The sequence below is a fragment of the Pristiophorus japonicus genome, chromosome 8, assembly GCF_044704955.1.
Source record: "Pristiophorus japonicus isolate sPriJap1 chromosome 8, sPriJap1.hap1, whole genome shotgun sequence".
NCBI classification, from domain to species: Eukaryota; Metazoa; Chordata; class Chondrichthyes; family Pristiophoridae; genus Pristiophorus; species Pristiophorus japonicus.
Genome location: NC_091984.1, coordinates 232586864 through 232598935, shown reverse-complemented (window position 1 = coordinate 232598935; position 12072 = coordinate 232586864). Strand labels below are relative to the sequence as shown.

General features: G+C 49.2%; 1 protein-coding gene across 8 annotated transcripts in view; it reads right to left on the bottom strand.

The window, feature by feature from the left end:
* Positions 1 to 12072, bottom strand: part of comta (catechol-O-methyltransferase a) — a 56465-nt gene that overhangs the window by 21352 nt on the left and 23041 nt on the right. The window contains exons 1-3 of one of the 8 annotated variants that reach the window (XM_070888065.1): positions 9009 to 9080; positions 7646 to 7856; positions 3742 to 3943 (exon numbers count right to left, since the gene is read on the bottom strand). In XM_070888065.1, the coding sequence (XP_070744166.1) occupies positions 3742 to 3895 (154 nt within the window). In that variant the 5' untranslated portion in view covers positions 3896 to 3943; positions 7646 to 7856; positions 9009 to 9080. Of the gene's footprint in view, positions 1 to 3741; positions 3944 to 7645; positions 7857 to 8076; positions 8143 to 8435; positions 8518 to 8725; positions 8744 to 9008; positions 9081 to 12072 lie in introns of those variants that run through there. The other 7 variants (XM_070888070.1, XM_070888069.1, XM_070888066.1 and 4 more) reach the window with 7 other exon arrangements.

Genomic DNA, 12072 nt, shown 5'->3' with positions numbered 1-12072 from the left:
TTGCCTTTGTGAGCCGCTCTTGTGGAAACACTCCAATTAAATTCCACCATAGAATAGTTAGACATGGCTCCACTTGGGAGTTGCCCCTCAGTAAAGCAGGGACAAGTGTTGACTTGTCTGTACTTGATCCCTACTCACTAACACACAATATTTTAATGTTATTTACAAACATGGACTTGCATAATGATGCTCTAGATCCGTGTTTGTACTTTTTTTTTCTGGAAAACAATTTTCTCAAAACATTTTGTCATCAAAGGATAAATTATTCCGTGATCATATCAGTTTTTTTATATATTGACTTTGGCAGGTAATCTACAGTTCCCTTGACTCGGCCTACCCAGGAGATAGCTACCATGGTAACTGACAGGAACACTGAACTCAGTTCCACATTTTACTTAAAGCACATTGTCTTCTTGTATGGTTCATTTATCATGCATGTCACTTATTATTTGAGGAGTGAACCCCACACAGATTTTAATCGCTGAATCCAGAACCACCTAGCAGCTCATTGAAACAACGTGTCTGCCAATTCAAATGGGCTTTAACCAAGAAAGGTCACATTGTTCACCCAACAACACAAACAACTCGCTTCTAAAATCGGACATTACAGGAACTTTCTGCTGAAATACCAGTTGCGATCATGCGAGTGAGTTTGCAATTGAGGAATTTTCGATTGTGATAGTGCATTCAGTTTTGATCCAGCTATTTGCACTTCTTGGCAAAGGCCTGCATGAATCGGGCAACATTGTGTCTGTGTGCTTGAAAGCAAATAAAACTTCCATGTGGCAGCAATTTGTGCGCGATGCGATCACTTCAGCCTGTCTGGACTAGAACATAAGAAATCGGACCAGGAGTCGGCCATTTGACCCACCATTCAATAAGATCATGGCTGATCTGATCTTGGCCTCAACGCCACTTCCCTGCCCGCTCCCCACAACTCTTGACTCCCTTATCATTCAAATATCTTGTCTATCTCCACCTTAAATATATTCAATGACCCAGCCTCCACAGCTCTCTGGGGTGGAGAATTCCAAAGATTCACAACCCTCTGAGAGAAGAAATTCCTCCTCATTTCCATTTTAAATGGGTGGCCCCTTATTCTGAAATGATGCCCCCTCGTTCTAGATTCTCCCACGAGGGGAAACATCCTCTCTGCATCTACCCTGTCAAGCCCCCTCATAATCGTATACATTTCAATAAGATCATCTCTCATTCTCTAAATTCCAATGAGTATCGGCCCAACCTTTCTTCATAAGACAACCCCTTTATCTCAGGGATCAACCTCGTGAACCTTCTCTGAACTGCCTCCATTGCAAGTATATCTCTCCTTAATTACGGAGATGACTCGACCAAAGCTTCTCATTGCTATTCAGTGATGAAACACCATGGTAGATTCCCGGCTGCAAAGGCCACGGAGCTGACAATGCCCAAATGGGAAGCCCACCCACATACAAGTGAGATGAAATGTAAGATTTCCGATCAGGCCTGTATTTTTCAAATGCTTGCTACTTTGAGTCACAGGAAGGAATGCATTGTATCTCTCTAATCTCCTGTCTTCCACCCTATCACAGACCTTCCCTTTTGTTCTTTCCTCCCCTCCCCTTTTCAGTACTCCTTAAGAATCTGCTCATTTCGAGCATTCGCCAATTCTGATGAACAACATTGCCAAGACGTGCAAATAGCTGGATCAAAACTGAATCCACTATCTCAATCGAAAATTCCTCAACTGCAAACTGTTCCTCTGTTCACCACAGTTATCTTGTGAGGAGACAATGGCAATTTTTATTTTACATTTTTTACTTTTCTCCCTCCCAACTTGAGGCCAATTATTTAAATTTTAAAAATGAGTTTAAGGATTATGTCAGTGTGGAGCCCTTTCTGGATCAATTTGCTTTTGAGATCTCTCATATAGAGGAGGCCAAACAATGTGCAATTAAAAATAATATATTGGATTGTTAGGGGCTCATGTACATAAGAACATAAGAATTAGAAGCAAGAGTCGGCCATTCGGCCCCTCGAGCCTGCTCTGCCATTCAATAAGATCTTGGCTGATCTTCTACCTCATCTCCACCGTATCCTTTGATTCCCTTAACATCTAAAATAAATTGATCTCTGTCTTGAATATACTCAACAACTGAGCATCTTCGAGGGTAGAGAATTCTAAAGACGTCCTCTATATAAAAAGTTGTTTCTTTGAAAAAGCGTTCTCTTTTTTACATCACTGTCTCACATGGGAAGGGTGGATGGAGGGATGCAGCAGGGTCGAGGGAGCAGATCATGGTGTTCAGGACTGTGCCTTAAGTTCTCAACACCCCGGCCACTGTCCCTCCACAATTACTGCATGTTGCCTTCAATCAATGCAAGGGTGTGGGAGGTGCAATCAAACTTTAGATTGCTAGATGCCAGCCTTGGGAATGCAGAGAAAATGGAGGCCCATGTGGGAGATCAGCCATCTTTAGATGGGCTGACAGCCTAACTTAAAGCTTTAAGGATCATTTCAAAGAACGCTCAAAGGGTTCTGTCAATGTCGACACCAATCCCAAAATGTTCTGTAATTAAAATGCAAAAGGAAAACAATTTTTTGGAATCAAGGGATTATGGGGAAAGTAGAGTTGAGGTGGAAGATCAGCTATGATATTGAATGACAGCAGACTGGAGGGCTGTATGGCCTACTCCTGCTCCTATTTCTTATGTTCTTAAATTCACACTGCAACAAGTCCAACTTCTGCACAGCGCAAACCCAACACAGCGACATGTCTGTTTTTTCCCTCCGCATCATGTTGTTTTAGGAATTGAGAAACCTCTCCAGTGAGGTGGTAACATCTCTTTAATATTTTGTTTTGAGGGTGACTTTGGAGCCTTTTATGGTTTTGGCCAGTGCAGTATTGACTTGGGCAGGAGTGGATTATAATCTAAATAGAAATTGTGTTAAATTAAATTCTCCAAAGTACTGTTACCCAGTTTATTTATTGCAATCTGCAAGAATAAAGTTGTATTTGTTTTCCCTTATGCCTCTTTGAATCCCCTTTGAACCTCTTTCTACATTAAAGGCACTATACAAATGAGAATGACTGTTCTATTCATAGCATCAGAGTTTGGGCCGTGCAAAATATGTAGAGCAGTGCGCAAAGGTACAATGCATAAGCAAAATACTGCGGACGCTGGAATCTGAAATAACAGAAAATGCTGGAAATCTCAGCGGGTCAGGCAGCATCTGTGGAGAGAGAAACAGAGTTAACGTTTGGGGTCAACGCCCCTTCGTCAGAACTGGCAAATGTTCGAAATGAGCAGATTCTTGAGGGGCACTGAAAGGGGGAGGGAAGGAAAGAACAGAAGGGAAGGTCTGTGATCGGGTGGAAGACAGAAGAGATTAGGAAGACAAAAGGGATGATGGTAATGGCAGATGTTAGAAAAAGATGAGTCTGGATAGGGTGTGAATGGCAGAATAATTATGAGGTGCCATGAGAAACCAAGAGAAAAATAGTTACAAAACGTCAGGGGTTAAAAAAGAGGAGGAAAGGGAGCAAAATCTGGGCAGAGGTTATGGTCTGAAATTGTTGAACTTGATGTTGAGTCCCGAAGGTTGTAAAGTGCCTCAACAAAAGATGAGGTGCTGTTCCTCGAAGGTACAGTGCATTATGAGTACAATAAAGACCTCACTGCCAAAACAGTGAACTTGAATTTGTTGCAAGGGTACAATGTGATCTTACGAGATTTAAAAAAAAATTAAAAGTATCTTACCTTTAACGTCCCCTACATTCATGGCCCACTCCTTCTCCCAGCAGAATTTGTCAATCTTGTCCACCACGCTCTTTACATCACCTTTCACAGCATTTTGCAGGATGAATTCTAAGATTCTGTCCTCTCTGCTTGTTCCGGTTACGAGCCTGGACATCTTCTCTTTAAGGAAGGTGTGCCAGAAACTTGCTGCTGTGCTGTTGTTCTTAGCCAGAATGGGGAACATTAAGAGAAGCATAAGAACATAAGAATTAGGAACAGGAGTAGGCCATCTAGCCCCTCGAGCCTGCTCCGCCATTCAACAAGATCATGGCTGATCTGGCCGTGGACTCAGCTCCACTTACCCGCCCGCTCCCCGTAACCCTTAATTCCCTTATTGGTTAAAAATCTATCTGTGATTTGAATACATTCAATGAGCTAGCCTCAACTGCTTCCTTGGGCAGAGAATTCCACAGATTCACAACCCTCTGGGAGAAGAAATTCCTTCTCAACTCGGTTTTAAATTGGCTCCCCTGTATTTTGAGGCTGTTCTAGTTCTTGTCTCCCCGACCAGTGGAAACAACCTCTCTGCCTCTATCTTGTCTATTCCTTTCATTATTTTAAATGTTTCTATAAGATCACCCCTCATCCTTCTGAACTCCAACAAGTAAAGACCCAGTCTACTCAATCTATCATCATAAGGTAACCCCCTCATCTCCGGAATCAGCCTAGTGAATCGTCTCTGTACCCCCTCCAAAGCTGGTATATCCTTTCTTAAGTAAGGTGACCAAAACTGCACGCAGTACTCCAGGTGTGGCCTCACCAATACCCTATACAGTTGCAGAAGGACCTCCCTGCTTTTGTACTCCATCCCTCTCGCAATGAAGGCCAACATTCCATTCGCCTTCCTGATTACCTGTTGCACCTGCAAACTAACTTTTTGGGATTCATGCACAAGGACCCCCAGGTCCCTCTGCACCACAGCATGTTGTAATTTCTCCTCATTCAAATAATATTCCCTTTTACTGTTTTTTTTCCCCCAAGGTGGATGACCTCACACTTTCCGACATTGTATTCCATCTGTCAAACCTTAGCCCATTCACTTAACCTATCTAAATCTCTTTGCAGCCTCCCTGTGTCCTCTACACAACCCGCTTTCCCACTAATCTTTGTGTCATCTGCAAATTTTGTTACACTACACTCTGTCCCCTCTTCCAGGTCATCTATGTATATTGTAAACAGTTGTGGTCCCAGCACCGATCCCTGTGGCACACAACTAACCACTGATTTCCAACCCGAAAGGGACCCATTTATCCCAACTCTCTGCTTTCTGTTCGCCAGCCAATTCTCTATCCATGCTAATACATTTCCACTGACTCCGCGTACCTTTATCTTCTGCAGTAACCTTTTGTGTGGCACCTTATCGAATGCCTTTTGAAAATCTAAATACACCACATCCATCGGTACACCTCTATCCACCATGCTCGTTATATCCTCAAAGAATTCCAGTAAATTAGTTAAACATGATTTCCCTTTCATGAATCCATGCTGCGTCTGCTTGATTGCACTATTCCTGACTAGATGTCCCGCTATTTCTTCCTTAATGATAGTTTCAAGCATTTTCCCCACTACAGATGTTAAACTAACCGGCTTATAGTTACCTGCCTTTTGTCTGCCCCCTTTTTTAAACAGAGGCGTTACATTAGCTGCTTTACAATCCGCTGGTACCTCCCCAGAGTCCAGAGAATTTTGGTAGATTAAAACGAATGCATCTGCTATAACTTCCGCCATCTCTTTTAATACCCTGGGATGCATTTCATCAGGACCAGGGGACTTGTCTACCTTGAGTCCCATTAGCCTGTCCAGCACTACCCCCTAGTGATAGTGATTGTCTCAAGGTCCTCCCTTCCCACATTCCTGTGACCAGCAATTTCTGGCATGGTTTCTGTGTCTTCCACTGTGAAGACCGAAGCAAAATAATTGTTTAAGGTCTCAGCCATTTCCACATTTCCCATTATTAAATCCCCCTTCTCAACTTCTAAGGGACCAACATTTACTTTAGTCACTCTTTTCCGTTTTATATATCTGTAAAAGCTTTTACTATCCGTTTTTATGTTTTGCGCAAGTTTACCTTCGTAATCTATCTTTCCTTTCTTTATTGCTTTCTTAGTCATTCTTTGCTGTCGTTTAAAATTTTCCCAATCTTCTATTTTCCCACTAACCTTGGCCACCTTATACGCATTGGTTTTTAATTTGATACTCTCCTTTATTTCCTTGGTTCTCCACAGCTGGTTATCCCTTCTCTTTCCGCCCTTTTTCACTGGAATATATTTTTGTTGAGCACTATGAAAGAGCTCCTTAAAAGTCCTCCACTGTTCCTCAATTGTGCCACCATTTAGTCTGTGTTTACAGTCTACTTTAGCCAACTCTGCCCTCATCCCACTGTCGTCCCCTTTGTTTAAGCAAAGTACGCTCGTTTGAGACACTACTTCCTCACCCTCAATCTATATTACAAATTCAACCATACTGTGATCACTCATTCCGAGAGGATCTTTTACTAGGCGATCGTTTATTATTCCTGTCTCATTACACAGGACCAGATCTAAGATAGCTTGCTCCCTTGTAGGTTCTGTAACATACTGTTTGAAGAAACAATCCTGTTTGCATTCTATGAATTCCTCCTCTAGGCTACCCTGTGCGATTTGATTTGACCAATCGATATATAGGTTAAAATCTCCCATGATTACTGCCGTTCCTTTTTCACATGCCTCCATTATTCCCTTGATTATTGCCCGCCCCACCGTGAAGTTATTATTTGGGGGCCTATAAACTACGCCCACCAGTGACTTTTTCCCCATACTATCTCTAATCTCCACCCACAATGATTCAACATTTTGTTCATTAGAGCCAATATCGTCTCTCACAACTGCCCAGATATCATCCTTTATTAACAGAGCTACCCAACCTGCTTTCCCCTCTTGTCTATCTTTCCGAATCATCAGATACCCCTGTATGTTTAATTCCCAGTCTTGGCCACCCTGCAACCACGTTTCTGTAATGGCCACCAAATCATACCCATTTGTAATGATTTGTGCCGTCAACTCATTTACTTTATTTCGAATGCTGCGTGCGTTTAGGAAGAGTGTTTTACTACTAGTTTTTAAACCATGATTTTTAGTTTTGACCCCTCCTGAAGCCCCTTTACATTCAGTGGTCCTTTTTGTTTTTTGCCTTGGGTTTCTCGGCCCTCCACTTTTACTCTTCTCCTTTCTGTCTTTTGCTTTTGACTCCTTTTTGTTTCCCTCTGTCTCCCTGCATTGATTCCCATCCCCCTGCCATATTAGTTTAACTCCTCCCCAACAGCACGAGCAAACACTCCCCCTAGGACATTGGTTCCGGTACTGCCTCGGTGCAGACCGTCCGTTTTGTACTGGTCCCACCTCCCCCAGAACCGGTTCCAATGCCCCAGGAATTTGAATCCCTCCCTGTTGCACCACTGCTCAAGCCATGTATTCATCTGAGCTATCCTGCGATTCCTACTCTGACTAGCATGTGGCACTGGCAGCAATCGTGAGAAGGAGACTTGCTATCAGGATGCCAAGGATTGTGAGGTACTCCACCATCGAGGAGGGGGAAACACAGTCAGACATGAGCACAAAAGATACAAGCTTGTTCCAATTGTTAAATATATAAGCTTCCCGAGGACAGCAACCAGCATGATTACTCTTACGAATCAGGGGTGGGAATCGTGGTTGGATTCAGTCCCCCTTACTTGCCCAGTTGTATCATCTCCTGCCCTGGCTCAGATCAATTGGCCCTACATACACCAGGAATTGAAGTTGGATCCATATGGCTGAGTAATGCACAGAGTTACTAAGTCACAGAGGGAGCTGTGCAGAATAGTTGGTGTGTATAAAAAAAGACTTACATTTATATAGCGCCTTTCACGACCACCGGCTGTCTTAAAGCGTTTTACAGCCAATGAAGTACTTTTGGAGTGTCGTCACTGTTGCAACATGGGAAACGACCAGATGAACTGTTTTTTCTTATGTTGATTGAGGGATAAATATTGGCCAGGACACCCGCAATAATTCCCCTGGTGGTCTTCGAAATTGTGCAGTAGGATCTTTTACGTCCACCTGAGAGGGCAGACGGGGCCTTGGTTTAATGTAACATCAGCACTGCAGTGGGAGTGTCGGCCTAGATTTATGTGCTCAAGCATTGCAGTTCATGCACACCCACATTAAACATACGACCGTTGCAGTTTCCTGCACCTATTTCAGCCCTTGCAGATGCTAACCTGCCAATTTTTAGTTTAAACAGTTAATTTAACCCGTGTGTACAGAAACTCATACCAACCTATAGGGGAAGAAACTCTCGGGTTGCCAACTGTGGTTGGGTCTATTCCTGGAGGTTTCATCACATGACCTGTCCCGCCCAGGATTTTTAAAATCCTTCTCCAATATTTTTTTTATAACTAATAAACAAAAATGAAAAATACAGACTTTGTAGAATGATTTTTTCTCGCTGATGTCCTGGAGATGAAACTTTAATTCCTGGAATCTCCAGGGCAATCCAGGAGAATGTTGGCAACCCTCTGAAACACCCAACATCTGGCCTTCTGCAGCCAGAGTCTGAATGTGACAGGCAAAATGGTGGTACTCCTTAGCGATGTTCTTTCACTGAGAGAACCCACTTTAAACAGTTATTTCACCAACCTCTGGCAACAAAATTGTCAAGCTGTCCCTTCTGCAATTTTCATCCCACCGGAGATTGGCAGTTCCAGTTACCAGACAAATCTTTCCTCCCCCCGCCCCCCGTGCTGCCTCTCGGATTAAACCAAAACATTTGTGTTTTTAAAGACTCGCTAAGTGAAGGAACTGGTGCAGCCGGAGCATGATTCCCAGAACGTCCGGTTACCACGGATACACACTGAAATCCCACTGGCCGTAACAAATAACGCGCCCTCACAGAAATACTGAAACGCCTTTCCCCAAATCGTAATTACATTAATCCCTTGATGGGGATGCCTCCAACTGCATAATCACATCGAGGCTGCAATAACAACCCATTAAGCTGTTCACTGCTCTATGCTTTCTCGCTGAGTGATAGAAGTTAGATTCTGTACCAGTCATCTTGTCCTAAATCAGATTTATCACTAATATCACACACTAATAACAGTGCGGTAAAGGATTACGATAGAATTACATCCTTATTCTTAAAGAAAAATAAATGTACAGTTTATCTACCCATATTTATTATAGGAAGGTACATTTACAAATAGTAATTACCTTTGTGGAAGGAGAATTGTTCAGACCCAAGCCACCCTATTCAAAATGAGCACCCTATTCAAACATTAAAGATCATGTTTGAGTACAGCTCCTGAGTGCCAATCATATGCGATTACATCATTCGACATACACTACAACTGACATCTGCTTCAGATGAAAATCCTTAAAAAAAGGCAACATTTGACCTTTTCTGGTGTAGCACCTCAGGGGAGCCAGCATTACATGATTTTATTGGGTTTTTTTTGGAGCAACTGGTTTAGAATGGAGTTTCTTAGAATTCTCGGCATTTAGTTTGCTCCAGTTCTAGTCAGTTAGAACAGTTTCAGTTTGGAACAGATTTTTTTTTTCAAAAGGGGGCGAGGAGGAGGAGGGGGAGGGGGAGGATGAGGAGGGGGAGGAGAAGGAGAGGAGGGGGAGGAGAAGGGGGGGAGGGGGAGGAGAGAGGAGGGGGAGGAGAAGGGGAGGAGAGAGGAGGGGGAGGGGGAAGGGGAGGGGAGGGGAGGGGGAAGAGAAGGGGAGGGGAGGGGGAAGGGGAGGGGAGGGGGAAGAGAAGGGGAGGGGAGGGGGAAGGGGAGGGGAGGGGAGGGGGAAGAGAAGGGGATGGGAGGGGAGGGGGAAGAGAAGGGGATGGGAGGGGAGGGGGAAGAGAGGGGGAAGAGGAGGGGAGGGGGAAGGGAAGGGGAGGGGAGGGAGAAGGGAAGGGGAGGGGAGGGGAGGGGGAAGAGAAGGGGAGGGGAGGGGAGGGTGGGGAGATAAGGGGAGGGGGGAGAGAAGGGGAGGGGGAGGGGGAGGGGGGGAGATAAGGGGAGGGGGGGAGAGAAGGGGAGGGGGGAGATAAGGGGAGGGGGAGGGGGAGGGGGGGAGATGAGGGGGAGGGGGGGAGATAGGGGGAGGGGGGAGATAAGGGGAGGGGGGGAGAGAGGGAGATAAGGGGAGGGGGGGAGAGAGGGAGATAAGGGGAGGGGGGGAGAGAGGGTGGGGGAGGGGGGGAGATACGGGGAGGGGGAGATAGGGGGAGGGGGAGGGGGAGGGGGAGAGAGGGGGAGGGGGAGATAGGGGGAGGGGGAGAGGGAGAGGGGAGATAGGGAGAGGGGGGGATAGGGGGGGAGATAGGGGGAGGGGGAGGGGGGGGGAGATAGGGGAGGGGGAGGGGGGGAGATAGGGGGAGGGGGAGGGGGGGAGATAGGGGGAGGGGGAGGGGGGAGATAGGGGGAGGGGGGGGAGATAGGGGGAGGGATAGGGGAGGGGGAGGGGGGAGATAGGGGGAGGGGGGGAGATAGGGGGAGGGGGAGGGGGGGAGATAGGGGGAGGGGGGGAGATAGGGGGAGGGGGAGGGGGGAGATAGGGGAGGGGGAGGGGGAGGGGGAGGGGGAGGGGGGGAGATAGGGGGAGGGGGAGGGGGGAGATAGGGGGAGGGGGAGGGGGGGAGATAGGGGGAGGGGGAGGGGGAGGGGGGAGATAGGGGGAGGGGGGAGATAGGGGGAGGGGGAGGGGGAGGGGGGAGATAGGGGGAGGGGGGAGGGGGGAGATGGGGGAGGGGGGAGATAGGGGGAGGGGGGAGATAGGGGGAGGGGGGAGATAGGGGGAGATAAGGGGAGGGGGGAGAGAAGGGGGGGAGGGAGGGGGGAGAGAAGGGGAGGGGGAGAGAAGGGGAGGGGGAGGGAGGGAGAGAAGGGGAGGGGGGGAGGGAGGGGGAGGGAGGGAGAGAAGGGGAGGGGGGGAGGGAGGGGGAGGGAGGGAGAGAAGGGGAGGGGGGGAGAGAAGGGGAGGGGGGGAGAGAAGGGGAGGGGGAGAGAAGGGGAGGGGAGGGGGAGGGGGGAGAGAAGGGGAGGGGGAGGGGAGGGGGGGAGAGAAGGGGAGGGGGAGGGGGAGAGAGAAGGGGAGGGGGAGGGGGAGAGAGAAGGGGAGGGGGAGGGGGAGAGAAGGGGAGGGGGAGGGGGAGAGAGAAGGGGAGGGGGAAGGGGAGGGGGAGGGGGAAGGGGAGGGGGAGGGGGGAGAGAAGGGGAGGGGGAGAGAGAAGGGGAGGGGGAGGGGGAGGGGGGGAGAGAAGGGGAGGGGGAGAGAAGGGGAGGGGGAGAGAAGGGGAGGGGGAGAGAAGGGGAGGGGAGAGGGGAGAGGGGAGGGGGAGGGGGGAGAGAAGGGGAGGGGGGGAGAGAAGGGGAGGGGGAGAGAAGGGGAGGGGGAGGGGGAGGGGGGGAGAGAAGGGGAGGGGGAGGGGGGGAGAGAGGGGGAGGGGGAGGGGGGGAGAGAAGGGGAGGGGGAGGGGGAGAGAGAAGGGGAGGGGGAGGGGGAGGGGGGGAGAGAAGGGGAGGGGGAGGGGGAGGGGGAGAGAGAAGGGGAGGGGGAGGGGGGGAGGGGGAGAGAGAAGGGGAGGGGGAGGGGGGGGAGGGGGAGAGAGAAGGGGAGGGGGAGGGGGGGAGGGGGGAGAGAAGGGGAGGGGGAGAGAGAAGAGGGGGGGGGAGAAGGGGAGGGGAGGGGGGGAGAGAAGGGGAGGGGAGAGAAGGGGAGGGGGAGGGGGGGGGAGAAGGGGAGGGGAGGGGGGGAGAGAAGGGGAGGGGGAGGGGGAGGGGGAGGGGGGGAGAGAAGGGGAGGGGGAGAAGGGGAGGGGAGGGGAGAAGGAGGGGGAAGGGGAGGGGAGGGGGAAGAGAAGGGGAGGGGTAGAGGAAAGAGAAGGGGGGAAGGGAGAGGAGGGGAAGAGAAGGGGAGGGGAGGGGGAAGAGGAGGGGAGGGGGAAGAGAGAAGAGGAGGGGAGGGGAGGGGAGGGGGAAGAGAAGGGGAGGGGAGGGGAGGGGGAAGAGGAGGGGAGGGGAGGGGGAAGAGAAGGGGAGGGGGGAGATAAGGGAAGGGGAGGGGGGGAGATAAGGGGAGGGAAGGGGAGGGGGGGAGATAAGGGAAGGGGAGGGGGGGAGATAAGGGGAGGGGAGGGGGGAGATAAGGGGAGGGGAAGGGGGAGATAAGGGAAGGGGAGGGGGGAGATAAGGGGAGGGGGGGAGATAAGGGGAGGGGGGGTGAGAAGGGGAGGGGGGGAGATAAGGGGAGGGGTGGGGAGGGGAGGGGGGGAGAT